This window comes from Neodiprion lecontei, chromosome 5 (genome assembly GCF_021901455.1).
Source record: "Neodiprion lecontei isolate iyNeoLeco1 chromosome 5, iyNeoLeco1.1, whole genome shotgun sequence".
In the NCBI taxonomy this organism is placed as follows: Eukaryota; Metazoa; Arthropoda; class Insecta; order Hymenoptera; family Diprionidae; genus Neodiprion; species Neodiprion lecontei.
This window is the reverse complement of record NC_060264.1, coordinates 17,563,953-17,591,843: the sequence shown is the minus strand read 5'-3', so window position 1 is coordinate 17,591,843 and position 27,891 is coordinate 17,563,953. Positions and strand designations below refer to the sequence as shown.

Here is a 27,891-nt window from a genome sequence, read left to right as displayed (position 1 = left end):
TAGGCTGTTTGCTTCACTTTATCCAATCATGAAGGCAATTTTGTCCAATAAATTATTCTTTCATCGTCGTCACGAATCTTATTTCCGGATAGATTAGCATGTAATAATTTAATCTGTAACTTTTCCACTCACGTTTCCATCTGATCGTATCCAACAATCTGGACAGAATTAGTTATCGATTTTATCGCCTTCGCCTGACAAACATTTTCATCGAATTTATCGAGCTCCGCAGAATTGTTCTGCTGTATCAATTATTCCTGTACTTTTTTTTAACTTGGAGTGAAAGTTGCAAAATTCGTTTGAAAGAACCCTTCCTATACAATCATATCGAATGTAAGAAATATTTAAACTTATCCCAGCAGTATCGAATGCTTAGTTCACGTTAGCGCCGTACGATTTAGCCGGTCAAGACAGTTAACTCCGCTGAATTAGCTGAAAGTTAGCTGGCTAAAACAATTAGCCGGTCAAAGTTAGCTAATCAGCTAATTCTAACCGGCTAAACCTAAAAATATACAAAATAAACCAGCAAATGAATTTTTCATCTTTCAGACTCGAACTTGAAACTGGAATAAGTTTTATTATATTCACTTTACCGAATTATTTTCATTCAATTGTCCGGGGTGCCTGAAAGGTTGATCAATTAATAATAATCAACTAAGCTAAGAATAAAAATTAACGTCCGTCATATCGCAATACTTGTCTAGGTTTTCAATTTTTCAAAGTCACTTACTAAGCTCCGCATATTTTCGAATAATTTGATACGTATTATTTCCAAACTGTAGTCAGTATATTATTCACTAACATTAAAATTGTATTCGCTGAAAAATTTCTTCAATTGTAAATAAAAATCGTCTATTTATGTAATATTTTAGTTATAAATTCGTATCCGAAAGGTAAAAAATTAATTTGTTTGTTGATTTTATGCATTCTTATGTTTGGTCAATTAAAATGTTCTGATTAAATATTTTTCGTCGGTTAAGCCGGTTAACCGATTAACTATTTTGGCCGGCTAATTATTTTAGCCAGCCAAGTAATAACTTTCAGCTAATTAGCCGAGTTAAGCGTCTTGACCAGTGAACCCGGCTAAATCGTACAGCAGTAGTTCATGTAGCAACATTTTTTCCGCACATATCTTTGATATACCTATTTATTTATTTATTTACGTAGATTGCTGATGCGTCTTTTGTCATTACTGACCACGTGTTTCGGCGTGAGTAATAAATACTTGCCAATTTCATTCTCTCTCTCTCTTTCTCTCTCTCTCTCTTATCCACTTATAATGTGATTATGCTAATGGTGCGACCCCGTCGTATTCTGATGCAGCCCTGCAAGATTACTATCAATAATAGTAATTGAAGTAGCAGCTCATCCATCTTTCTTAGTAGCTTAAGGGGAGACTCCGATGAAATTTCGATAATATCGAGTTTTTTGTTTTTGAAATGACTAAGAAAGATGTGATTAAAAATTCCAACAAAATGATCCGTGCATCAAACATCGAATCCAGTGTTAGGTCATATCGAAAATTAGTAATGTCAAGCCCGTCGATGAATAATTGTAATTAAAATTTTCCCCAGTTTTAAACTGAAAAACAGTCCAATTTTCGATACAGAAAATCAATTATCGTAAGCTTATATGCACACTTTTTTCTGCATGTGTATCAAATATAGAATTTTGCAAAGGTGAGATACCTCCAATCAGCTCCAATATCGCGTCCCGTCACTTTTTTTTAGAGTTACTGTAAAAGCTCAAAACTGTAACGATGAAACGTTGAACTTTTTTCAGTTTTAAATCAGAAATCTGTAATTGACTTTCAGGTCAAATGAGGTCAGACACTTTGCCTCAACGTTGGAAAACCAATAAAATAAAAATAACTCTGAAATCAAAAAACCGATCAGCTTTGCCTGGAATGGAATTAGAGTGAATTTTGAATATTTCGCGAACCATTACCCATTCACGATTTCCAGCGCACGAATAAAGTTGATCTCGCGATTAGTGTAGTCGGAAAAGCACGGATAAGTATCGCATTTATCTACCTTGTATTGTACGTAGACACAAGCGGTAAAGAAAGCCCCGAGACACCCGCAATCCCCGATGGATTTCAAGTGCTAAATTGAGTTCGTTCGAGTTTTATTCCCTGCTTTACAGGGTTGTTATTGCCGCGAACTACGCGGGCGGCGTTCTATTGCCAATTTGTATACGCTTTTCAAGACGAATCGGAATCCGCGGAAACTGCACCCCCTTACATGTATTATACAGATATATTACGACTTGAGAACGGTTGCAACATGAGAGCGTATGCTCCGAAATCGTCGATCGAACGATGAAACCGAGGCTCAAGAGTTTTTCGAATGTCGGTGAGTCAGGGATCACTAATTTTTTTTTCATCGTATTCACGCATTCGTAATCTGCGAAGACTTTTCGCGACGTGGAAGAAACAGAATTACAGTGAAATTGTAAACCACAGCCTGAAATAAAATGGTTAAAATTTGATGGATTACTTCGATTTCGTTCAGCGATGAATTACTTTGTTGAGAAAACGATTTACGGTGTTGCTTCGTGGTTTCGAGAATATATTGTTCGTTATTTTGGCGAGAAAACTTATTCTTCAATGTCCGACTGATTGAAAGACGCTGTTTTTATCGCGTTGCAGGTGTCGATGAATATTCAATTTTTCAATATTGCGCGGATATTCATTTGGTTAAAAAACGGCGATGTTAAATTTCATGTTGAGAAAAAAAATCTGTTACGGTTAATTTATGAAAACGAGGTTTTCTAACAAAATATAATCCATCGTCGAGGAAAATCGAATGATTCTACTCTATTTTTACGTGTTTTGATGCGTTCTAAAACGAAAAGTCGATATCTTAGATCTTTGTAACAATTGCAATATAAATAATATTTATTTGATTATTATAAAAATGATTCTTAGCCAACGAATTAATAAAATTGATAAATTTTCGATAGTTAACCGTGATCCGTGATCTTATGTTTAATGCAATTTAATTTAAGGGTGAGAAATATTAAAATGGCCTCATCTTACATTCACTTTTAAGTATCTGACAAACGATGAAGAAATAAGCTACCGCATTACTGATAAGCGTTCGTAATTCCGCGAAAGATTTTTCATCAAGTCAGGCTGCAAACAAGGAGCGTGCAATTTAGTTTTGGATTTTACCAGTCTGACCGGATATTTCTTGAGCGGTTCTTCATCGCAGCAAAATTACTTCCCGCAGCACACGTACGAAAACAATTTCACTCGAACTGTGTCGAATTTTTTGAAATTCAATAAACTTTCGCCTATTTGATGTACAGTTTCGCAAATTGTTATTTAATTCAACGTAATATTTTGTCCACCGGTTTTATGTAACACTAATAGATCAGTTTCTAGTTTCAGAAGTATGACTTATTAACTGTTGAATTGAAAAAATTTTTCGAATCAGATTATTTTGAGGAAAAATTCAGTTTTTTTTTTTTTTATATTGAAAAAGCTGGTCTCTGTACATTTTCTGTAATCAATCGAAAAACTCGGATTACACTGAACAAATTTTCACTTCAGATTGAACGAAGAGATTTGTAAAGAATATTTGGATGTACGAAGTGAATCAAAAAATTTATATCCGGTCAACTTGATCATATGATTTTTTTTTATACCAAACGCGCAGAGTATCCTTCCGATCAAGAAGAAACATTCTTATTCACGAAATACGTTCGATAATCTGAATTAAACGGTAACAGAAAATTTCACAATTGAAAAGTCAATGTATCAATTCCGTTATTGGAACATATTCCGAAATTATTCACGAATTCAAGTATTTTAGTATTTTTTGTATCTAATAGATGTTTTTTTTTCAATCTAAGGTGTCATCAATTTCTTCTGCAATATAATAATAACTGATGTTAGAAATTTTGAAACTGTGTAGAGTGACACAAAATTCGAATAGTATTGTGAAAGTCTCCGAAATCCGTTCAAACAAGATTCCGAGTCGCGATAAAAAGTATTAATATCATGATTCCACAATCAGAATAGCTAAGACGTGAAATTTCGAAAAACCGATAAATATAATGGAATAAAAACTGGCAGATTAATCGCGTTCTCATGTTCCCGATACCGTTAAATTATAATGTCACAATTTTGACAGCCTTAACCCTTACATTTGAATTATTTTTACGTATGAAAGGTCTCAGTCTCAACCTTATTTATTATATTATTTATTATAAAAAAAAAAAAATCGTACATACTTCGCGCATCCGGAAAAGCTTTTCTAAAATCTCTGATTACAGCTGAAAAACCTGTGTTCCATTCAATTATTACTATTTCACATTATCGTTACGTACATTCTAGAGATTTCAAATTGCCAACGGCTATTTTTGACGAGTGATTCATCAGAAGTGTAAAAATTGAATACTACGTCTGCAAAAAATGAAAGTTTCCAAGCTTACCCAATCGCACAATTTCGATTTCAGTTTCTTGAAAATTGAATATCACAGCTAATATCTATTGATCGGCCACATTCCGTAAAAACATTAAAATCGAATCAGCATCACCGGATTCTTATTACTTTGGCCGTTGCAAGTGTAAAACCTCATCCGAAATTGTTGACATCTGAACCGTGTGCTCCAATTTTCTCTGATTCGGTGCTACTCGTACGTTGTTTCGTTAGTGTTCACATCCACTGGCCCGAATGACGTTGCTGAAGATTTATAAAATGATCGTTTCTCTTCAATAACATTTCTTTCCATCGACGCGGCCCATTTGTTCTAAACAAGAATCTTCCAACGCTCTATCAATAAATAACCGATCATTTTTCCGCAGCTCCTGAAGGAGGCTGTTGCAGCGAGAGACGAGCAGCTCAACGAACTCAAGGCGCTCTTCGATCATCTCCAGGAGCACCGGAGTCTTCGAGAATACGAAAGAACCGGCAACACTCGTCGGTGAGTAGAACCAAATAAAGGACAGTGAATTTGGGCGGTCCGCAGTGTCGCGATCCCCGATAAATCGTGATCAAAATCGTAGTTGTGTAAGTGGGATACACGTGCCCGATGTCGCCGAGATTTTCTCCGACTGCGAATCTCCTTGGAGATTTCCTCCAGGAGCACCAGCAGCAGCGGCGGAAACCCGCAAGAAGAAGCCAAGAAGGAGAATCAATCGAAGCGATTGAAAATTGATTAGGAAGACGCGACCGCGTTTCCGTCTGTGTCTGATGTAGACTTCTCTCCCTGAACATCTGTGTGACTATCTGTGTTTCTCTGCCTACCTTTTTTCACCGAGGATAGACTGCCTCGTTCGAGGATTTCAGACGAGGGAAGCCCGACTCGGCTGGTAACTTAATTTCTCGTATTGCCTATAGCTTTTGTGCCAGCGACTCTCTCCTTGAACTCTATTTACCGATCGGTACAAAATCGCACGTTAAACATGTCGGTTGATCGGTAGCCGATGTTCTCACATGTGGCACGCATGCGTACTGTGTGTTTCGCACATTGTTGACCATTCTCTGTAATTGTCATGCTTCTATTTGTCGAAATTTCAAAACGCAGAATGCGTATTGTGGTAAGGAAGTGTTGATCGTTTCTTGACGTTTATTCGCCCGGATAAATGTTTGAACATTTCTGCTAAGCGGAACAAAAAAGATCATCTTGAGGAGCCTGTTTTGTCATTCAATTCTATGCGGTGTCTCGATTCTATCTTGCAATGATCGATCAAATCCATCGTAGAACCTCAGCGGTTTGTACGTAACGGAAGTCGGTATGCGTACCATTGTTATCTTGCAGATGTCTTTTCAAATGACAATCAATTATATGCACAATCATTATCAGTATAGCGTATTAGTGGAAGAAAATAAACAATCGTCATATCTCGTAAGTTTACGTGCATAGCGATCGTACACACCATAGAATTGTAATGAATAATTAAGATTGTTGGTATGATTGAACATATGTTCAAAGTGATCATACAATTACTTCCGTTGCCCGATGCTTAAATTTCTTTTCGTTTTTTTTTTTTTTTTTTTGGGGATACGTATCATTTCTTAACGACATATTGTAAAAGACGATGGTCTTAAAATTCACCAAAATAAGCCGGTATATTTTAGTAGTCGCCTCAGAAATTCAGTATGACATGGTATTAGATTGGCACAAGAAACTATTGGACTGAAATAAAATGGTGTCAGATTGGCATCAGGTGATATTAAAACCACATTAGACATTGTTCGATTGACATCGGATAGTGTGAGGTTGATATCAGATAATTTAAGACTGACATCGGAAAAATATTGATATCACATTGACATCAAATAGTGTTGGAGTGAAATTAATTAGCGTTGACTTGACATTGAATAACTGAAGATTGATATCACATAGTGTCAGATCGGCCTTGGCTAATCTTGGAATGACATCAGGTTGACATCAAATAACGTCAGATTGACATCAGATAGTGTTAAATCGACGCGAGATGCCGTCGTATGGATATCGGGCAGCGTTAGATTGACGCGTGGTATTTTTCTCACAGTGTATAACCCTTGTACATCCAATGACAAGTGTCAAGCTTCTTCACAGTTCGAACAAAGTATAAATTTCATAACACGCAACTTGCAGTCCATAAATGTACACATCACTCGCCGGGCGATTAATTTTCCGTCTAATACCGGCATATAATGATAATAATAACGATGGTTATCAGCCAGCCAGTGTTCACAAGGCGTGTAATATCCGTATGCCGTTAATTTGTAACTACCCATGGGTATATTATTTACAGCCGCAGCGTAAAATGCAATAATTATGCGTACGGTGCAGGTTACGGTTAGTTCAGGCTCTATCACCCTTTAGTTTAAGGATATAATAATTGCCAATTGGATCGAGCGTCCTTCCCCATCGCTCCGCGAACAAACCCCGCGAATACTCGTGTGTAAGTATATATTCGTAGACATACCTTGTAGCGTATTAGTAGGTGCTTAAGCTCCGCAGATTAGTGATCAACGGGGATAACCGGCCACGCAATTTGTGCGGCATATGGTCGCTGGCCGAGCTACCAGCTATATTTAACGTCTACACGTTGCCGTGTCTGCGTCTGGGAATTGGCGTGCACCGTGCGTCTAATCTTATTGCTACGGATGCGAAACCGTGGAGAATTTTAAGCCTCTGCTAAACTCGAAAACTAGGACCATGCCAAATTGGCTAACTTGTGAATTGCCGCAACCACTTTTCAGGCTTCAGCTGTCGATCCGTTTCCATGAAAACACTTTGGTTTGTGATCCGTCGTCCGTATTGGCGACGAAGTATAATATCGAATTTGACATTTTTGGAGACGGTTTAAACGGCAGTCTGACTTCGGTGGAATTTTTAAAGTTGTTCTTACAGATGTGCAGATGCGTTCTGCGTGATTCTGAATCTGGGATTGATGCTGCGGAATTAGAAATAGCCGGTGAAAAATCTTCAGCGTTTTTAACGAAATTACGATACGTTACGGTTTGTTGATTCGAGTTACCGTACTAGATCTATCGATTCTGGATCGCAAATATTTTACACAAAACCTGCAAAATTAGCAAAAAATAACCTGAAATATACGATGAACGAAATTGAATTATCAATGCGATGTTCGTGTCAGAAACAATCGTGTCTTTCTTTTCAAAATTACTTTTTACGTTGCGTTTGGAGATATCTCAACAGATTGATTTATTCAAATTTTCTAACAGAATGTTATTTTGTAGATCTAATCTTCGTATTTCTGTGCAACTCCACTCTGCAGAGATGCTTCGATGCTGAATTTATATTTATTCAAACTTTGGTAGTTAGAACATTATGTTCTGTACAAACGATTATGTTCAATGTTTCACGTAATATATATTTTACAGAATCGCTCTGTCTAGGATGTCAATTTCGTAGATCTGCCATTTTTGGAATAAAATTTACGTCCAACAAATATAGGCACACCTACTCATGGTTCATTCTTTTTAATAACCTTACTCTGTAAAACAGATTTCTGTAAAACCGGTCAATTCTCAATATTTTTTTTAGAATTACTTTGTGTAGGATTTTCATTTCCAGAATAAAAATTCTTGTGAAAAGCTCCTTCAAGATATTCTCCGAGGGACCTTCAGTCTGTAGAGCACTTTTCTCTAGAATCAGAAGCTTCGTAATGTTTTCTGTAGAATAATTTTGTGTAAAAATTGTTTAATTCCGTATAACTGGCGCATGTAAAACAAAATTTCCGTAGAAAAGCTCGTTTTGAATATTCTCCTCAGGCTTTATATATGTGGAGAAAAACTTCTTGCAGAACCGGAGGCTTTACAATATCTTCTGTAGAATTGGTTTATGTAAAATGTTCACTTCCGTGATAGCAGAAGCCTGATAACGTTTTCGGTAGAATTAATTTGAGTAGAATATTCAATTCTGCAGACCTGACATACGCACAATAAAATTCCAACAGAAAATAAAGCTCATCAAAACAAATTGAGCTTGTTTTAATTTATGTTCTGCCGAATAAAAAAATTCAATGGTTGAAACAGGTAATGCAATTTGACGTTACACAAGTCTTTTGCATTTACTGAACATTAGAGTTATTCAAGCACACCAAATAAATGTATTCTACGAATGATGTCATTTATAATTCCGTTGATTCCAAATTTTGTGGGACTTACCAAATATTTAATGGGTCAAACTCCGAAAAATTATTATTGTACATGTAGAAGTATAAATTGAACACGTGCCACTAGTTTTTGCTTACTTATAATCAATATCAATTTCCATGACTCGAAACTTGGTATTGTACTCTTCCTTCAGTTATAATAGGTCTGACGACAAGTTTGTCTTACGTTGTCCGCATCTGACTTCCTGGCTGACTATTCGGTTTTATAACCATCTCTGAAGTTACTTCCGTAGCGAGAAAGTTCACCGCCTAACGGCCGTTTATAGTACTAGTCAACTGATCGTGAGGTTTACAATGAATATATTCTCCACTTGTTTCAAGGCATCAAGTGTTTCTTTTACTTCGTAATCAAATTAGTGCAATTGTTTCAACCAGTTACGCAAAAGAAGCTCCGGTTGAATCAACAAAGTATGGCATTCGGTCGACGTGATTTGTTTGTTGGCTAGATTCGCGTACTTATTTTATTTGAAGTACCCAATTGTTTCTGTCAACAAACATGCGACTTGCCGGAACAGTAAATGAACTTCAAATGAAATGATAAATATTTGACTCAATTTCAGAAACAGATGGAAAGGTTCACTCGAATCAATACTTCGTTCGATCGCGACAAGAAAGGCTTGCGTTGATCAAGGAAATCGCTTGACTAAATCGTTTTGACAAACTGACTCGAAGTCTTCGTATTCGGGACAGACAAGGGATAGTAGATTGAAGCGAATAGGTTCCAACAAAATCTATTTTATCAGATCAACAATTTCCTTCACTCCATGCGGAAGCCACAAGTTAGTCCCTCTTGATAAAATTGAACACGGGTCACATACAGTGTCTAGTCGGCGAAAACAATTTCCAAAGGTACGAGGCGAACATTTATCCCCCGGCAAACGGGAGTTACAAAGTTCGATGTGACTGGTACAGTGTGAGCGGATAAGTGGATAACGATATCGAGTACTCGAATATCCGTGCAAGTCTCAAGGTTGTGGCAACTTACCGTCCGCAGTAATAACGTCGGTATTAACCCGGCGAACGGGCGCAGAAACCGGTAGCAAAAAGATTCTATTTAATTATCGGTAATTATGCGCGCACTTAGACAGGTAATTGGGATTTATGATCATCGCGATAATCCGCAAGAGGTGCAGAGCCTCTCGAGTCGATGCGATGCGCGGGTGCTCGGTTGTTTAATTGTTATTTACGCCACCGGATCACGCCATCGCGCCGTGGGCGGCTAACCGAGCCGAGCTTGCGGCTTGCGGCTTGCGGCTTGCGGCTTCGGGATGGATTTATTCAGCTAATTTGCGACAATTATCACTGACGCACCGACACGCACTCCCCCGAATTACAGCCGCGTGCACGTATATCCGGCTGTGCGCGCAATCTCACTCTCGCTTTCACTCTCGCTCGAAATCGAACGAGCACAAAACTGTTCTCTCTTTTTTTCTTCCGCCGACGATCGCGAATCTCCGCAATTGTTATGCGGGAAACCCCGAGTGATTTATTTGTTTGGGTTGCACGCCTACATCGCCAGCTTATACGTTTATTATACACGCAGTGCATAAGTTGTCAGACGTTGCGCTAATCGCGAAGGAGAGGGGAGGAAACAGGGAAGTTTATAGAGCGAATGAAAGGGGCTATCCGGTTGAGAAAGTAAGCAAATTTAGGGAATTTATATCCCCGCGACCAATCCCTCGATTCGACTGGGATTTGTTTTCTTCAAAAGTACGCGAATTGGGCGTCGTTTGCAAATTTTTTTTTTTTTTTTTTTTTGTCTTCATCAAAATCAATTTATACGAAGCATTGTTATCGACAGTAGTGTCAATTATTTTACTCCGTGACGTGTTTTGCAAACGGATCACAAAAACGGCTCAATTGATTTACTTTAAATTCGGATGCAGCATTGTTGAATGGTTTATATTCTTCACCGACACCGGAATTTTTCTTAAAATAAAATGGTGATTATTCGAGAGTGAAATTTGAATAACGATACGTTTGACTCTATTAACAAAGAAAAAATCTGCCGGTTACTAAAGTGATAAAATACTTGAAATAACTCGGATCGATATGAAAATGAAAACCAGTACTTCGTTACATTTCCTAAATGAACATTTGTGATATTTATTGATTTGAGCGTCTACAAATATCGAAACTGTAGAAACGGTGCATCGAAAAACGTTGTAGCATGTATAGGATATTCCTGAAAAATACATGAAAAATCATTTTATCAAGACAAGTGAATTTTACGACACGAAAATTTGAGGAAATCTTTCATTCGATCTGATAAAGAAATATGACGTACAATAACATTGAATGCTGAGTTTGATGTTAGTTTCTTAAAACGCAATGACGTATTGCAATATTGTTATTTCAAGTTGTTCTAAATTCTCCGTTACAGAAATTCAACTGACTCGCCCCAGTTGCATAAATTCGTTTCAAAATGACTCGATTTTACGTGCAACGCGACTGGCGTTCTTCAAAAAAGAAAAATCGTAGAGTCATTTAAGTGACACGTTTCGAGCATGAATGATTACCACATTTTTTTGCTTTCGGATCTGACTGCAGTAGGTATAAATCTAGGAATAGCGTCCTCGTCTTTTTCTCACGCTGTCGCATATCCATCGGTTATCGGAAAAGCGTCAACTGTAAAATTTCGAATTACGATAGATAAAACGCGTTGCACCTGCTCTTCTCGTCATACACGGCGCTCCGCGTTCCTGCAGCGCAACCCTTCGCGTTCCTCGGGATCAGGATCGTAAAACTCTTCGGCGTGTAGGATCCTCCGGGTAAGGGAGGCGCTCCTGGCCGGTAACCAGTTTCTCCCTGTTTCCCCGTCCTGATGGAATGAAAAAATCCAACCCGCATCCCGCGCCTTGATCCGGCTAGCTTTGACCAACCGGACACTGGCCCAACTATCATTTCCCACGACCCACCCGCGTCTCTGATACAGACGATTCGTGGCCATCTGCGCGGCCTCGACTAAGCTGGAAATTTTTAGAGGAAGTTTGGAAAATTATAATATTCGTGAACTACGAATATCTCTTTGGAAATACGAAAAACGAAAGTGTAACTAGAATTCCAAAGAAAGGCTTGATTATCTATTCTTTATTTCAAATCTTTTCTAAATATAATAGATTCGTTCGATGTCTCTCCGTGCGTGATGGTTCGCTTCGTTTAGAAAACTGTTTCGTACAAATTGACTTGACTTGTTTTTTTTTTTTAGTTGTGAATTAAATACTGCAATTTCTTTTATCGTAATCGAAATCGGTACAATGGTGGAAAATTAAATATTGAACGGTGCCGACGTGATGAAAATAAAGTGTATCGTCATAGTCTTGGGCTCAATAATATTATAATGACTTCAACAAAAGTACAGTAATCGAGATACCGAAAATGAATGTTCCAAAAAGATGGAAACTTCCATCTTGAAATCTGTTATTGACAACATCCCTCATGTCTAATAGTAACAAATTTGAGCAAATTCAAATAGTACAAGCCAAGATTTCAACAATTTGAGAAAATCTTTTATGGTTGGAACGTTGAAAACGTCTAAACTCTGGTGTTTTTGGTCCGATTCTTAATTTTTTACCTCGTTTCACAAGTCGTTTGAAAAACACTCAAAAAATCTCATTCTACAGTACACTTGTAACGTGAAACTGTAAATGTTCACGAAAATCTTACGTAAATACATATTCATCCACTCTGGGAATAGCTAGTTTAAATACTTTTTCGGGTTGATCTCTAGAGATTTTTATGGTCAACGAAATAATCCCACAAACATTATAATCGGATCTCAAAAACACCAGATTTCCATCTATTTAACATTGTAACAATGAATCCTTTTCTCAAATTCTTGATATACTCGTTCGCGCTATTCGAATTTTCTCGGATTGATTTTCACCACATACTAGGAATGCTGTTTCATTTCCGTCCACCATAATTGACGCGGTTGACATTTCCGGACATTTTGTTGACCAGTATTTTCCCGCTTTCCAACTATTGATTCAGACTGTGGGACCCATTCATCCTCCACCGCTGGTGCGGGTTGAACAAGTGAGTAAAGTTTATCCGGATTGAGGATATAAGGCGAAAGGGGTGGAGGATGATCGTTTGTTGTTTTTCAGTATCATTTAGTAAAGAGCTTTAGCCTGTGCGGACCGGCGGTATTTTCTGTGTCTCTCCTCTAGTCCCCGTATCGCGTTCTAGGATATAACTTCCTATTACCAATCGGAATCCGGCTGGCAAAGAAAAGGTGCATTAGGAGATTGTGTTCGACAGTTGTTTACGACTAGCTCGCTCTAACTTTTACCAATCCCTTCCTCAGCGCTGGTTCGAATTTTCTCCCTTCTCGTCTTCCGTCCCGGTTCTCTTTGCCAGCCCGAAAGCCGGATGCCGATGCCTCTTTATCGCGCAGACTGGAAACTCTCCCCGACACGATCCTTATACTCGCCTCCTTCCACTCCGATTCGTTTCGGTATTTACGCTTGTGTACGCCTCCGTTGCTCTGAACCACGACAAACTAGCAACCCTTTCAGTAATCTCGCTAGACTCTCGCGCATTCCGTTTTTGCCTACACCTTGTCGACACGGTCAGGAGTTGTCGCCAACTTTGTACGCGCGAATTCTTTATGCTCGGGACAACGTGACTACTCAGTTTTTTTTCCCCCGCTAAAAAACGTCGATCATAACTACCGCCGATCACCATTACGGTACAGTCGAATTAGATTTCAACGAATCTTTCTCCCCCTCTTGAATGTTCAATATAGTCACATTTCTTGGCCCAAGAATTTCTGGGGGTTGCAAAAGTTTCGCGTGAAATCTCTTTTAACGTTCGTCCAATTATTTGTGCAAACAAAAAATGTCTGAAAGATTTCAAATGGAAATAATTGACTGTGATGAAAAAATTGTCCATTGAATTCTACAGAAACTGGTTTCTTGAAAATTAAGTATTCTTCGTGAATTGTAGGAAAATTATTTTATGAGAATAGAGCATTGCAATTTTGCACCAATACTGATGGAGTTTAGAAAATTATCGGCGTTGAATTCTATCACATATGTGATTTCTTACGTAGACAAATTATCAGAATCAATTCATTTTGCGAAATTAGGTTTCTTCCATCGTAGACACATAATTGGAGCCAGTGATGATGATTTCGATCTGACCATTATTTTCTCTAAAATCCCTTGCTACTAATTTTTATTCTAACGTTCAATTGGAACGCTACGGATTCATTAAATGCATTCTGTATCATCCGGGCTGTTATATTTTTAGTATAAACAAAACCTTGCTCTTACTTATAAATGATACTTCTCTTCTTCAAGCCTATTCAAGACTTTTCTAGCAAAATCATACAGTTCACATATATTTATACGAAAAGTGGACTTGTGGCTAACTATAGATTGCACTAGAACCTAACCTCAAAATCCTTGAAAATTCATGTAATTTGACGCACCGGATAAAGTCTACGTCAAATAGAAAAAAGAGCTATGAATTACGTGCCCTGTAAAGTTTTTAATTACTTTCTATCGCTCATATAGTTCGTGTTGAAATTGGTCTTGTGTTTAATTAATACGGAAAACCGTTACTGACAATGGATCTCGTAGGGATAAAGATTGGAAGTATTTTTTTCCGAACCATTCCCAGCCGCTTCTATGATATTGAATAGATATTCTGATCGATGACTCTCCTTGACCTGACCCGAATAATTTTCCATTCACAAAAAGCGGGGAGAAACTAGAAACGAGTGATAAAACTTGTTTTGTGGAGGCGTGCTTTTATTACTTAGTTGGTTCGAAAGAAAATAAATTCTATCCGAGCACATTTGAAGATTTCTCTAACCAAGGAGTCGATATTTTTCAGTTGATAAAGTCAACTCAACTGATAGGCTGATGAAACAAAATCAATCACTCGAAGATCCCAATGGTATATACGAAAAAATCACGACATGTAGAACTTGTGTCGTAGTGATGTAACTTTCAAAATACTGCACACATTATTATATAAGGAGGAGCTTCTCTGGTTACGGCATAACGAGTTTTCAATAGAATTTACTAGCAAACGAAGTCTTTCAAATTAATGGAACATTGACATGAACGTGTTTTCATTGAAATTAACCAACAATTTTTTTCGCTGATAATTTTTGCTTCAATTACACCAATGGTATGAGATCTCTGTAATATATTCTGGGCATGAGGTTATGTGCCCGATTACTGAGTCTTAACTATAATACAATATTTGCGTGAAACATTGGTTCGATGTAAAATTTTAGGCGATATGATCGTTTGGATGTTGGGAAATATGGCCGGGCATCTAGGACCGATAAGTCATCATATGAATCACCAATTGAATAATTTGAAAAATATAACCTCAAAGCTCGTCTCGCAGTGAAATAAATAGACTCAAAATCTGTGCGATATTTATTCAGTCTTAGCTGATCAGAGCTCTATTCCTGACAATAGCATCAAAATTTTACAAAAAATTCCAAACCGCTTTACAGTATTAATAAAGGGAAAAAAAAGTCTATTCTCAAATCGGCCGTCCGACTTCGTGTTCAAAACACCTGGAGAGATGCGCATCACGAGTTGAATTTTCGGCGCCTGGAGGCTGACAGCCCGGGTTACGCTGGTGCGAGGCGGTGTAGTATTGACATAACGGGCAGGCTGAGCGTTGTTCTGTGTTTCCGGAGCAAACGGGTTGTCTAACTACTTGGTGCAACTCAATTTGAACTTCGGTGCCTTGGGGGTATGAAAACGGGGCGCTAGGCTACCGCGATCAGCGAGGCGTGTGATGGCCGTTCGTTCGGTAGGCGCGCAGAGATCTCTCTGCATGCTTAAACACATTACACCAGCTATTAACCTATGCATGCGTGTATTACTCGGTAGGTATTTACGCTAGGTACCCCCGACTTCCTTAATACGCCTGTCGCGTGATGTGCGGTTACGCATTTACCCTGCTCTACCCACGCTTCCGGCACCGATTTATTCTCGCAAAATGTATAATTACGCAGGCTTGCAGTGATGCTATAACATGTGCGGCTTCAACTATTATACGCTTAAGAAGGGTGTTCCATTTTTCTCCGTTAAAATGAGAATTTTTTTGCAATTCAAAACAGAGTGAAACGGCGCAATCATTGATTTCCAAATTTTCAGCGTTTGTTTATTGATATTTTAGACGTTGAATAAACAAGATTGTCGATTATTTTTATGGAAAATTCCGCGTATTGACCCTCCTCGTCCGTGATCCCGCGGGTCCGCTGGTCTGTAGGATATCTTCACTGCTGGTACTTTGAAAAAACACCAAATGGCATTTCAGTTCGTACCATCGTCCGATGAACTAGCAAAAAAATTTTTTTTTCTACGTAATGTTCGCTTGTCAATCTCAAAAGATCGATATTGCACAATGGCTATGGAGGGTCAGCAGGTAAAAATTTTCGTAAAAATAATTGACAATTTTGTGTTGAACACCTAAAATATCAATTAACGATGAAGTACAGTGAAAATTTGGTAATAATTTATTGCTCGGGTTCCTTTTTTTTTTAAATTACAAAAAAACTCATTTCAACAGACAAAATGGGAAACCCTTCTGAAGGATGCGGTATTTTACATACAGGTGGATCGGATAAGCGTTGAAACTAACGTTCAAAACTCGCGATCCTTGAAACTCATCCAGTTCCTAATAAATGAAAAAGTCCCCGCGACACTAAGGAAAATTAAAAATTCCTCTTTCATTATATTGGTATCGTTGAATATTCTATTTCACAACATTGCACCGGCATTCAATCTGTTTCGTTATTATAAAACCAGTTCAACGCTCCGGAGTAACCACGAGTTTTACGTACTCGTCCGATCACTTTTCAATTCCAAACAGGATTTGCTCAGATCGAGTGAGAAGTAACACTCTGTGACTCTAGTTGAGCCCTCAACAACATTTTCAAAACTATCTGCAAATTGTGAAATTATTGAAATTAATTTGCGCTGAACAAGAATCAGGAATAAAAAGTCTCATTACTCTTATTGATAAATTAATTATTTACCAATAAAACGGTCCAAATCAGAGTAACGCATAAGCAACGCGATACGTTGGTTGACGATTAATGGAAATAGAGTGCAGAGCATGCAACGTTGAGAGACGAATACTTTTCGGTGGAATGCTCTCGTCTGAATAACACTCTACTGAACAATGAAACGATCAGGATTCTAGCTTTCAGTACTGGTGTAAATTTCATTAAGTCGAACGAATAAGCGTAACGAGTTGAACCTGCTCAAAGTCTCCTTTTACAGCCTGCCGTAATCTCAATCTCACTTTTAATTTTAACCACAGCAGGAAGTCCTTCTTCCTAGAACGTAGAAGCAACGCCTCATAGCTGTGGTATACATATAACTCAGAAGCGAACAGAAGCGTTCGTCTGAATCTTTCATTACAGGCACACCCACATCTGAACTTGAACAATAAAGCGAAGCATCGAAAGAGTTTCCGGGAATGATGGCGTACGGGTCGTTGACTCTCTTACACGGTATAAGAGCTCGCGGGTATCCCTGATACTGCGGAAAAGCACTGAGGAGTGAAATTCGAACCGCGGAGAATCGAAACATAGCGCTAACTTTGCATGCGCGATCATTCCGCACGCGTAATTTATAACCTGCCGTTCATCAAGCGCACGGAATACCAGAGGTAAAAATAGGTATAACTATGAGCAGAGTGCTTCCCGGAAGTATGATGGGTGTGTCGCGAATTCGTGGCGAATGGTCTTGGTGTCACTGCAGATCGATGTCTATCTTAATAGAAATTACAAATTGCACTCCTCCAACTGAAACCAATGAATAAAATCTAAACTGACTTGTACGGAGTCGAAAAACTTCACACATGGTAAGAAAATCTTCGGTGTAGAGTTTTATAACGTCACACTGTTAAAACGTCAGTATAACACTGATGTCAATCTAATACTAATTGATGCCAAATTTCTAAATCGACCAGACAAATTCTGCTATAACAGTCCAAGCTAGTCAATTTTTACACCACATTTTTCACAATGCATCTTATCTTATCTGATCACGGTTTTCAGTCAACATCTTACAGTAAAACAGATGTGAAATATAATATCATGTTCAGATCATTGATTAGTGTACTATTTGAAGAGTAGTGCACTTTCGTCAATTATATCCCAAAGAACGTCGTGATCAAGACCGGAACAAGTTGTCAAAATGCATATCGTTTGTAAATTGAAGAAACTGAAAAGTCGCGCCTGCATATATACGACAAAAAAGTTCATTGACCTCATGAAAGAAGAACAACAGAGTTTCAGGATTGTTTGATTTGTCATATCTCATCTGCAGCTACAAGAGAAAACCGAACGAACATGGCCAGAGTGAATTTTCATTCAACTGTGTAGTTCCGGTTTCATCCGAATCACACCACAAATTGCAATAGATGAACTCCAAATGCTAGCCTTATAAACAATGTTCAAATGCAAAGTTAATTCACGTGTCTCACAATTAAAATATTCTTCGTTTCATTAAAAGTTATATGCTGCGTTTCAATGGTAATGGAAGTCCACCAATCCCTGGTAGAAAATCGACATTATCAGACATGATACACTGAGAAAAATTTCATTCGTTATAGTAACTAGAAAAATTGAGTAAAACAGGAATCGTTCAAAAAAACTGTTTGAATATTGTTGGAATTACGAAAAACGAGGTACACGTTGCCATTTTGCGCTATCGTCGATCCTTTTTTGGTAATTGCAACGCAAAATCAGTTTCTTCGGTTTACTGTACTTTTTTAGTAAAATAAGGCTTTAACATCGATTTATTGTTGCACAAACATTAAATTTTCACAACAGTTACAAGAAAATATAGCAACAGTGATCGTAATGAGAAAGAATAGTAACGGACACCAGACTTTCTGGTAACAGCTAGAAAACTAATTTACATTTTCTACCTAAAACTATATCTTTCGATTGTGGTAAAAAATGAGAATAGTCAAGAATTGAGCGGTAACCGAAACTAAAAAATTTTCTCAGTGTATGTTCGTGCAATTCATAGCACCAACGATTCCAAATTAATATTCGTTTCCGTGCCTGTGGATATTTGTCAGATGCCAGTACTTACGACCTACAAAGTACCCAACTTACTAAATTCTTGGGTAATCGGATCTTCGATGTCTACTCCAACGTGCGAAGGTCTTAGGGTTTCGGAAATACAGACTGTTCGAGGTCCCGGATCCCTTTGTGAGGACGAAAATAACGTACCCACGTACGACGTCCGATTACCCAGTTGCACCGGAGGCAGAATAAGCGAGGAGATATAACGATTGTTGCACAACCAACTGCAGGTGTGCGAGCTCGTAACTACTTGCGCCTACAATAAGTACGCTTCCTCGGGCCGTGTGAAACCCCTTCCTCCTATTTACATATCCCACCCGGACCCGAGGAAAACAAAAAAAGATCGTCTCGTCATCGTTCTCAGTACTCATTCGATCGGCTCTGCAGCTGTCCTTAGTCCGGACAGCCTAACCTTCGAACCAATTTCCCCCCCGTTCTGAGCGTGGCTTCGATGTCGCATCGGCCCTTGTGAGATTAATAAATGTATTACCTGGCTAATAACACTGACGGCAGACGGTTGCGCGGACTAAAGGTGTGGCTCAATTTCATCACCTTCGATATCGAGGATTGTCTGGAACGTTTTTGTGACTATGTGGCCTTTTGTTCGCGCTGAATATTGACCGTGAACACCACCGATCAGCATTCCAAAATCGATTCAAATACCGACTATCGTTAGACGAGCACGGATGTTCTTAATATTGAAACATTTTGTGAGTAATGTAAATATGTCCTTGAACGGCATTTATTTCGAATAATTGTCAAGTTCAATGGTTCGTTACCAAGTATTAACCACTCTTAGAATCTATGGTCTGGATAGGAATTCTGCGTCAGACTTCTGCAAGTGGTGGTATTATTGTCAAGCCTGAAACAGGTTTAGGAACAGTCCGATGAGTGGCCTGGTAACGAGTTGAAACCAAGCGATGTATCTATCTCTTTATAAAAGATTAATGAGTTTTTTTGAAATCGTCCCAATAATTGAAAACCACATTCTACTAAATTTGATTACCGAAACCAATACAGTTTTATAAATATTAAAATTATTTGCAGTCTTGTCGTTGTAAGTCCGTGTATTAATTTTACCATGCCAACACTTGGTGTACCCTAAAACTGATACAAGGTCCCTTCCGATGTAATTTGTATTTTGATCGCTAAGGGATTCGCTGTCCGGATGGATGAATTTCGATAGACGCTCGGTTATTTGCCCCGGAAAGCACGCCATTTAAGAGAGTGGAAACTGGTGTCGTATTGTCGGTATTTCATGAGAGGGTTCGAATACGTAGGTATCTGTTCGAAGATCTGTGAATTGATCAAGAAAGCTATGAAGCGTCGCTTACACGCGGGTATGTAAATATACGCTCGTAAAGCGAAACAGCAGAACTGTAAAACGCGCTGCGAAATTTACCGGCTATGCCTTTTATACGGCCCTGCGTGTATACACGAAATGGTACACAGCTTGTACACCCGTTCACACTATCGGTGCACACGTGTCTTCACCGGAGTTCCTCGTCTATTCAATTGAGCGCCGAGAGCCTCGAATAGCGCAGGATTGTTTGTCTCGTGACCATCTGGCATAGGATGTAAGATTTATTTCTCGAAAGAGCTGGCAATGTGGAAGGAGACGGGATGGTAATTACGACAACGCGATTTCCGTACCACTATCATAACCCTATACATGGTCCTTCACGAGCGAGGGTTTGACCCCGTTGCGACTTGTCATGAAGTACGTTGTCAATCCTCGATGACCGATTGTCTCCTACAGTTTAATGTAGGAAGAAAAGTTGAATGATATCAATTTTTAAAGTAAATTTCCAGGTAGAACACTATTGACTGATCATCAAGTAATCGCTAACGGGAATCATGCTGATGAATGTACCAAGTCCAATCATTTTTTGTTTTGTAATGTGACAGTGGGGATTACGTTCGTGCACCTAATGTTGACCTAACTTCAATTTGCCGCTAATCATTTTCTACTACCGTTCCAGTCATTGGAAATAAGCTTTTTTGGACAAGTCACCGTGTGCCAAGTCGAGGCAGTTGAATGATTTTCAATCTTCTGGCAAGAGCGCTACTTGAAATGATACCATCAGAGTGTCAGTTTCTCAATTTTAATGGAAATGGTTGATTGATTAACCTTACTTGTCATTATTAAATCAATTCTGTTTCATCTTCGAGGTGGATTTGAAGCTCCGAAGTCTGCAAGTTCATGTTATCGGATTAGATTTTTTGTTCAGCCGTGATATAAGGATAAAGGATGGTTATAAATGCTATGAAGGCTTCGAGTATACCGAAGCTTTACGAAAACTTCTCTTCTGGTCTGAATAACTGTAATTCAAATTGGAAGTGTCCAAGACAATAGTCAAATATTTGAACACTGTATTTTTTCACCAATACCTCGTTAGAATGAGATAATATAAAAGCTGTTATCCAATTTCGAGATAATAACATTCATTTAAACACAAACCAGAAAATTATGCGATGACAAGTTTGAAGTGTGACACGCTACAGTTATCGTGATACACAACAGTACATATTCAAGTTCTTCGTTCACCATTCGATCACAGTATAACAGTCATGAATTATCTTTCTCTGAACGGCGCGTTTCCAATTTGACTGCACGGAACCCTTTCATACGGGGCTGTCTCTTTTTCAATCAACAAATTGATACGACATCACAGCGCTCTCTCCGTTAATGATGACGTTAGTTGGACTCGTAGGAACGATAAAGATTGCTCTCGATGTAAAATTAATGTCGGGAATCGTGCTCCACCATTTCACTGTCCATCCAAAATCTGGACAGTGCCCATCTTGGTCGGTTTTTTCCGTCCGGTTAATCGAAAACGATAAAGGCTAACATTGAACGCGCATTAGCACGTCCCGTCCTCTCATTGTGTACACCATACATGTCGTGTCCACGTGTATAATTAACCAGCTGGACCACTCTCTCCACCCTGCCGGAGTGAATGTACACCCGCTTAGGGTGACGGTTCACCTTTTACATAGTTGGATGGTTGCCTGTGGCGCTGGATCAATATGCACGGAGCGCTAATTGCCCTTGGGTTGATATTCGCGGACTACACAATGCGGTAATGCGATGGTCCAAGCATTGCGACGCGTGAAGTGAAAATGCAAGGCGACACTGCACGGAGAAATGAAAATTTTCAAGAAACTCCAAATGCATTATCATCTGCCACAATCGCAGGTATAAACTATCGTGACGGGTACTGTGACATATTGTAGCTGTAACTTCACTAGTGTTACTGAACATTCTGCGCACTACTTTCTACAATTTTTTAGGAGAGAAATGGATGCAAAGTTAACGTGATTGGATTGGTTCAGGTACCTGCTATCCAAGTACATGTGAAGTTAGACTGTTTTTTGTACGACTGTGGCGTCGTAGTAATGCGACGCAGTCCATTCTGTCACGCTATTTCAACATTGCTGTATCCTAAATTTGACATGAAATCGTATTTATGCAAGCATTACTCCATGTTATTGTACAGCAGTTTCAAGATGAGATATTCTGTGAAGCAAAATACTGCTTCGTACATATGCGTCGTACCATGTTATGATTTTAACCCGATATCACCAATTCACCGGGCTATCTCATTTCTAAGAAACATAAATGGCGAAGGCTGATAATCCCACACGGAAAGAAGTTTCTGACGATTATGTATGCTGATCGAGTTATGTATACTAATTTGGCAGGGCTCGATCCATGATATTAGAAGGATAGAGTACGTGAATAATCGGCATTCTCAGTGCTATAAGATCATATGATTATTACCATTAATTCGTAAAAGCATTCGCTAGAAATGTACAGCGTATCCCAACACCGCGTACGCTTTTACCAATTAATGGTACCAACTTTATACGTTTTCTGTGCAGAGATTAACATTCCATAAATACATACTTTTGATGCTGAAATTGAATAAATTTTTATCGGCATTTCCATGCATAAAAAGTATGGATCTCCCCGTGGAATAATCGTCAGAAATTTCTCTCCGTAGTTATCCAATAGTCGTTGCGACCGGAAAATTGAGTGGTAGAACTCACAACATGTCAGTTGTAATTTTATAACAGCGACATGAAAGGCTTATTCCTGTTTCGTCGGTATTTTGTCACAATTTATAAAATTCAAATTGCTAGCTATGCTGCAATTTCAACATTACAATCTTCGAGTATTTGCAGCAAATACCTACATCAGTGTCATTGACTCTACGACAGTGTTTTCGATTCTATATATAGTCATTTGTACAGCAGAAAATTTGACAATACCGACGTCGTAACCGAAGCTGTTGATTTCTCTATCCTTTCGCCCACACTCTCTCTTTTTCCTGTCAATTTCGCCTCTGAGCAGAGCGCAGCCACCCCTTGGGGCTCTTTTAGTCGGTCATCCATCAGCGGGTCCGAGCCAGTGCCGAGTGAGACGCGCATACATTAGAGCTGCGGGAGAACATCTGCCGTTGCAGGGATAGAGAGCCGACCTCCTCTTCACAAAGTTCTCGGTGCACCTTGAGACGATAAGTCTTTCAACGGTTACGCAACAGCCAAAGCTACGAAACGTAGTGTCGATGACCCTACCCAGCAGAACCGAGGCGCCACTCACGTCGATCGATTCATATTACAAGGATTTAGAACCAGGGTTAGAGACGAGGGTGGCGCTACTCTAACTCCGGGTAGTGAATTCGTGCTAGTCACACACCGCACAGGGTGGCTGGTGTAGGGTTACAGTCTCAACGACTTGGTCAGGCACACGCGAGTAACCCGCAGCTGAAACATGATCGACCATCAGCCGCCGTTTCGAGTCGAGGAAGAAGGAAAAAAACCTGATGCGGCACATCGCCGAGTCGACGTTGTAACCACCCGCCAAAGGCGAAGAACGATTACCGGTATCTCGGTACAGGCTGCAAGGACCGTACCAGCAACTCGGTCGACTTTGTTTCGTTGATCCTTATTAGGGATAAGATGCAAATCATTCCGGCCAGTCGGCACACTTCGAGCCTCGGGCTGCAGCTGCTTGGCCTTAAGCCGCTCGGTTCAAACTCTGAAGTGTCTTTAATGACATTCCGTTATGGGATACGCCTTCTGTCAGTGCTGATTTAACGAAAATTGGATTCGATCATTCGATTTTATAACCCCGTTTACCTGCGGTTGCAGACGATGAATCCTCAAATTCTTCTCTCACTCCACGGTTTGACACTTTCAGCTATTGCGACACTTGGAAGGAAATACAATCCATGTACCGCTGTCTGTTTCACCTCAAGCTCGACTTATGGTTTTGACTCACCTAAAAACACAGTATTTTTTACAATACTTATGGTGACGATGGTATCTTTGACGGCCTATTATTTTAACCTTGAATTTGAATTGAAACCTAGCGCTTTTTAGACATTTCTCTAGTGGATACTCATCGTCTAGTGTAGAATAGTTTTAGCTTTCGATGTACCAAGTCCATACTGGTTTCAGGCGTTGGTGAAGCGAATTAAAATCCATTGCACGGTGAAACTGGCCGTGAAATTGTATAAGCTAGATATTTCACCGACCGCATGGGTTAGAGGGAAATAATGTAGATCTCGAAGAGCTGGTAACGTTTCGTACCAATATTTTCGACCGTCTATTCTTATTGCATTACGTATGTATTATATTCAGAGAAAACACGAAATATGGCTTACAAGGTAATGCGAACTCTGTGCCTTTGTAGTCTGTCCGATATCATACATCAAAAAAGCGCACATTGTTTTTCTGGTAACGCAGAGTTAATTCACATCTTCTGGAAATATTGAAAGACTCATTAATTTTGCAACACTGAGAAAAATTTCATTTGCTACAGTAACTAGAAAAATTCAGTAAAGCAGGTATCGTTAAAAAAAAAACTGTTTAAATATTGTTGGTATTACGAAAAAGGAGGTACACGTAAGCATTTTGCGTTACTGTCGATCCTTTTTTCGTAATTGCAACGCAAAATCAGTTTTTTCGGCTTACTCTACTTTTTTAGTTAAATAAGCATTTAACGTCAATTTATTGTTGCACAAGCATTGAATTTTCGCAACAATTACAAGAAAATCTAGCAACAGTGATCGTAATGAGAAAGAATAGTAACGGATACTAGACTTTCCGGTAACAGCTAGGAAACTAATTTTCATTTTGTAACTAAAACTATATTTTTCGGTTGTGGTGAAAAATGAAATAGTTAAGGACTGAGCAGTAACCTGAACTAAAAATTTCTCTCGGTTAATGGTAAAATAATCATCCGATAACAGTGATATTGCAGTAATAAATCCATTCGTTGATTTTACTCTGCAAAAGTTTTGGCACCAGAACTGTGACGAAGAAATTATTATTAGGTAGATTGTAGCATGCGTAAGAAATTTTTAATTCCTAAATGTCGATGTAACGAACCTGGTGATAATTAGAACCCTCGAAATGTACGTAATGAACGGATGAATGAACGCGTGAGTCGCATTGTCGGGCTTAAAAGTTTTTTTTTTATATGAATTTTCGTTCCAATTAAAGTATAAATGGTACTACATGAGTTTTTATGGCAGTCTTAAAGAAACGAGATTTTTTGAGTTGTTAGAGTTTGATTTTGTCCGTGCGATATGTTCGATACGTATATTGTCACCTACTGAAAACAGAAAACTAGAATGAGAAATTTGCAACTAAATTATAATGAACTATTTTCAAACGTCTTCACATCTTCCGCTCATGATTCACTTCGTCGAGTTCGAAAAAATCATAATTGCGCCTATGTCGTATTTCTTCGAATTAAGGCTCCTCTGCTCTCGCGCTTCTCTGGCTGCAAACCTGCAGAAAATCCCACCCAGCATCCCTGATAAGTGCTGCCACTTCACCCTGAACGGAGAATCTCGGAACTAAAATATTTCCGTCCCGCAGGCAAAGTTAGGCGCGCAATTTATACCAGCAAAGAAACGTTACGCGGAGCTCGTTACGCAGACCGTTCTTCCTGTTGTGGAAAAGATTTACTCCTACTGTTTGATATTGGACTAGGATGTGGATCGTGCACTTCAAAGTTCTATGAGAAACTGGTAAAAAATAGATCGTATCAGATTAAAAATTCTACGGATCCAATATAAAGTCTTGCTGGCGATACATTTAATAATTCGTAAAAACATGAAACGGTATTAACGAATTGGGAAACACGTAAAAAAAAAAATAATTCGAACTATCAAATAAAAGTTTTCAGAATGAATCGTATTCAAATAAGCAACGGTGAATTACGATAAATAGAAAACGAAGAGTCGTGTACGAAATTCTAAGAAAATTCTGGAAGTCATGAATTTCTGAAATGTTTGAATGGATAAAAATTGATAAGAGAACCTAAAAAAAAGGTGTGCGCCAGCTGGATGATTTTCTTCTTTTCACCCTTTTCTGAGCTTTATTTTTTACTCTTTTTTGTTTGGCACAGCGGGAGCGGTAAATTGACATGATTCGTAGCGCGTGAATTTGACGTAAGGCGTGTAACCGAATAAAAGGCTGAGATGATTGACAGAGGAACCACCCGTACGGTTCGACTTTAAAAATTGTTTTGTGGCGTCGTGACGAGGAGGACGAGGCGAATCGACGCGTCAGTCAAAGAACGGTCTGCATAATGCAGAGGTTTAAGTATGTATGAAGTATATTGCTCGAAAAGAATGAATAATGTAAGATATTCCTGCAGAGACAGTCACCCTCTCTCTCTCTCTCTCTCTCTCTCTCTCTCTCTCTCTCTCTCTCTCACTCAATAATACACTTTTTTCTAAATCCTGACACCTCCCGAAGTTTGACATCAGTGGCCCAATTGTCGAGATCGTTTGTTTCCTTCGTTTATATGTACCTAGAATTCTTTCTCGGGTGATTTGAATTCCCGCTCAACCCCCGTCGGTTGTATGGGTTTATTTTATTCAGGAAGCGTCATCGAGTCTGACTAATGACCCCCCCAAACATCGAGATAAGGGCCGACCCGTCAACGCTTGTCAAACACCCGAAATATGCAGAGTAAAACAGCGAGAGAACATTATAGAAAAGACAAAACCTGCATCAGGAAGTAAATAAAAATGGAAGAAAACAGACCGCGTTTATTTCGGTTATGGCTAAATTTTAAACATGAAGAAAAGAGGCAAAGATTTGTTTTTTATTTGTTTACAATTACTAAAAAATTTCAATAAAATGGCTGTCATCGATTGTTAAAAAACTGGTGTTACGTGCTCACAACTCACTCTTCGTCCCTCTTATCTAGAAGCCTCTTTATTTCATTAGACTAAATAATCTCTCGCACACTCTGTAGCAGAACCCGACTATGTCCTGTTATTCCCAGAACCCTGATCGTGCACTCTGTTTTTTGTACAATTCGGGAATAAACAACCGTCAGGTCATTAAACTGGTTTGAATGATTTTGAAACGACAATCAAATTTTCTACAAGTAAAAATATGACTGAATTTTTTCAAAATTTTTGGAGCACTTTAAGATAGCTAACGTAAGCGTAAGAAGCGAAAAACCCCGTATAACAACCAACTTATACCGAAAACCATGTGACAGGGTAAGGGTTAATAAACTAGTAAATTTGATTCGGTGAATTTGTGAAAATCGATTTCTCTTACAAAATTCACATATCCTGTGGTGAAATCAAGCGAATATACTAGATTTTTAACCATTTCAAAATAATTTGAAATGAAAAGATCTATGCCTAATATTTCGATCACAATTCTCGTATAATTCATTTATCTTGAATTTTCTGACAAACCATCGTAGTAATTAGGTATGAATAAATTATTATTGGATGATTTCTCAATATTCGACTACCTCGTAATGGTATTTATTTTCATTTTCCACCCGTAGCTGTATTTTCCTCTTACGATAATAAAATTTTCTTAAATATAAATAAAAAATTAAATCAGTCGAAAGGTGTATTCCAATAAGAACCAGAAATTTCTCTACATATACGCGAAGAGCGGAATGCGGTCGTTGTTATGCAGCGCCTGAAGCGAGATAGCGAGAGTGCAGCATGGTGATGGCAATTTTAAACGTAGGGTTTCGAGGGCAGGCGTCTCTACGCCGGCGCCGCGGCGCCTCGCGTTGCTTAATTAATTTCAAGGGTGCCGTTTCCCAGAGACGTGAACTATTATCAAGAGCAGGGTCACCCGCTTCAACTGTGTCACCGTGTTAAAG

General features: G+C 38.8%; 1 protein-coding gene across 1 annotated transcript in view; it reads left to right on the top strand.

The window, feature by feature from the left end:
* LOC107220243 (UPF0489 protein C5orf22 homolog) overlaps window positions 1–27,891 on the top strand; it is an 802,831-nt gene that overhangs the window by 583,874 nt on the left and 191,066 nt on the right. Inside the window, exon 6 of the mRNA XM_046741662.1 lies at window positions 4,814–4,932. Coding sequence (XP_046597618.1) covers window positions 4,814–4,932 — 119 coding nt within the window. The remainder of the gene's footprint in view (window positions 1–4,813; window positions 4,933–27,891) is intronic.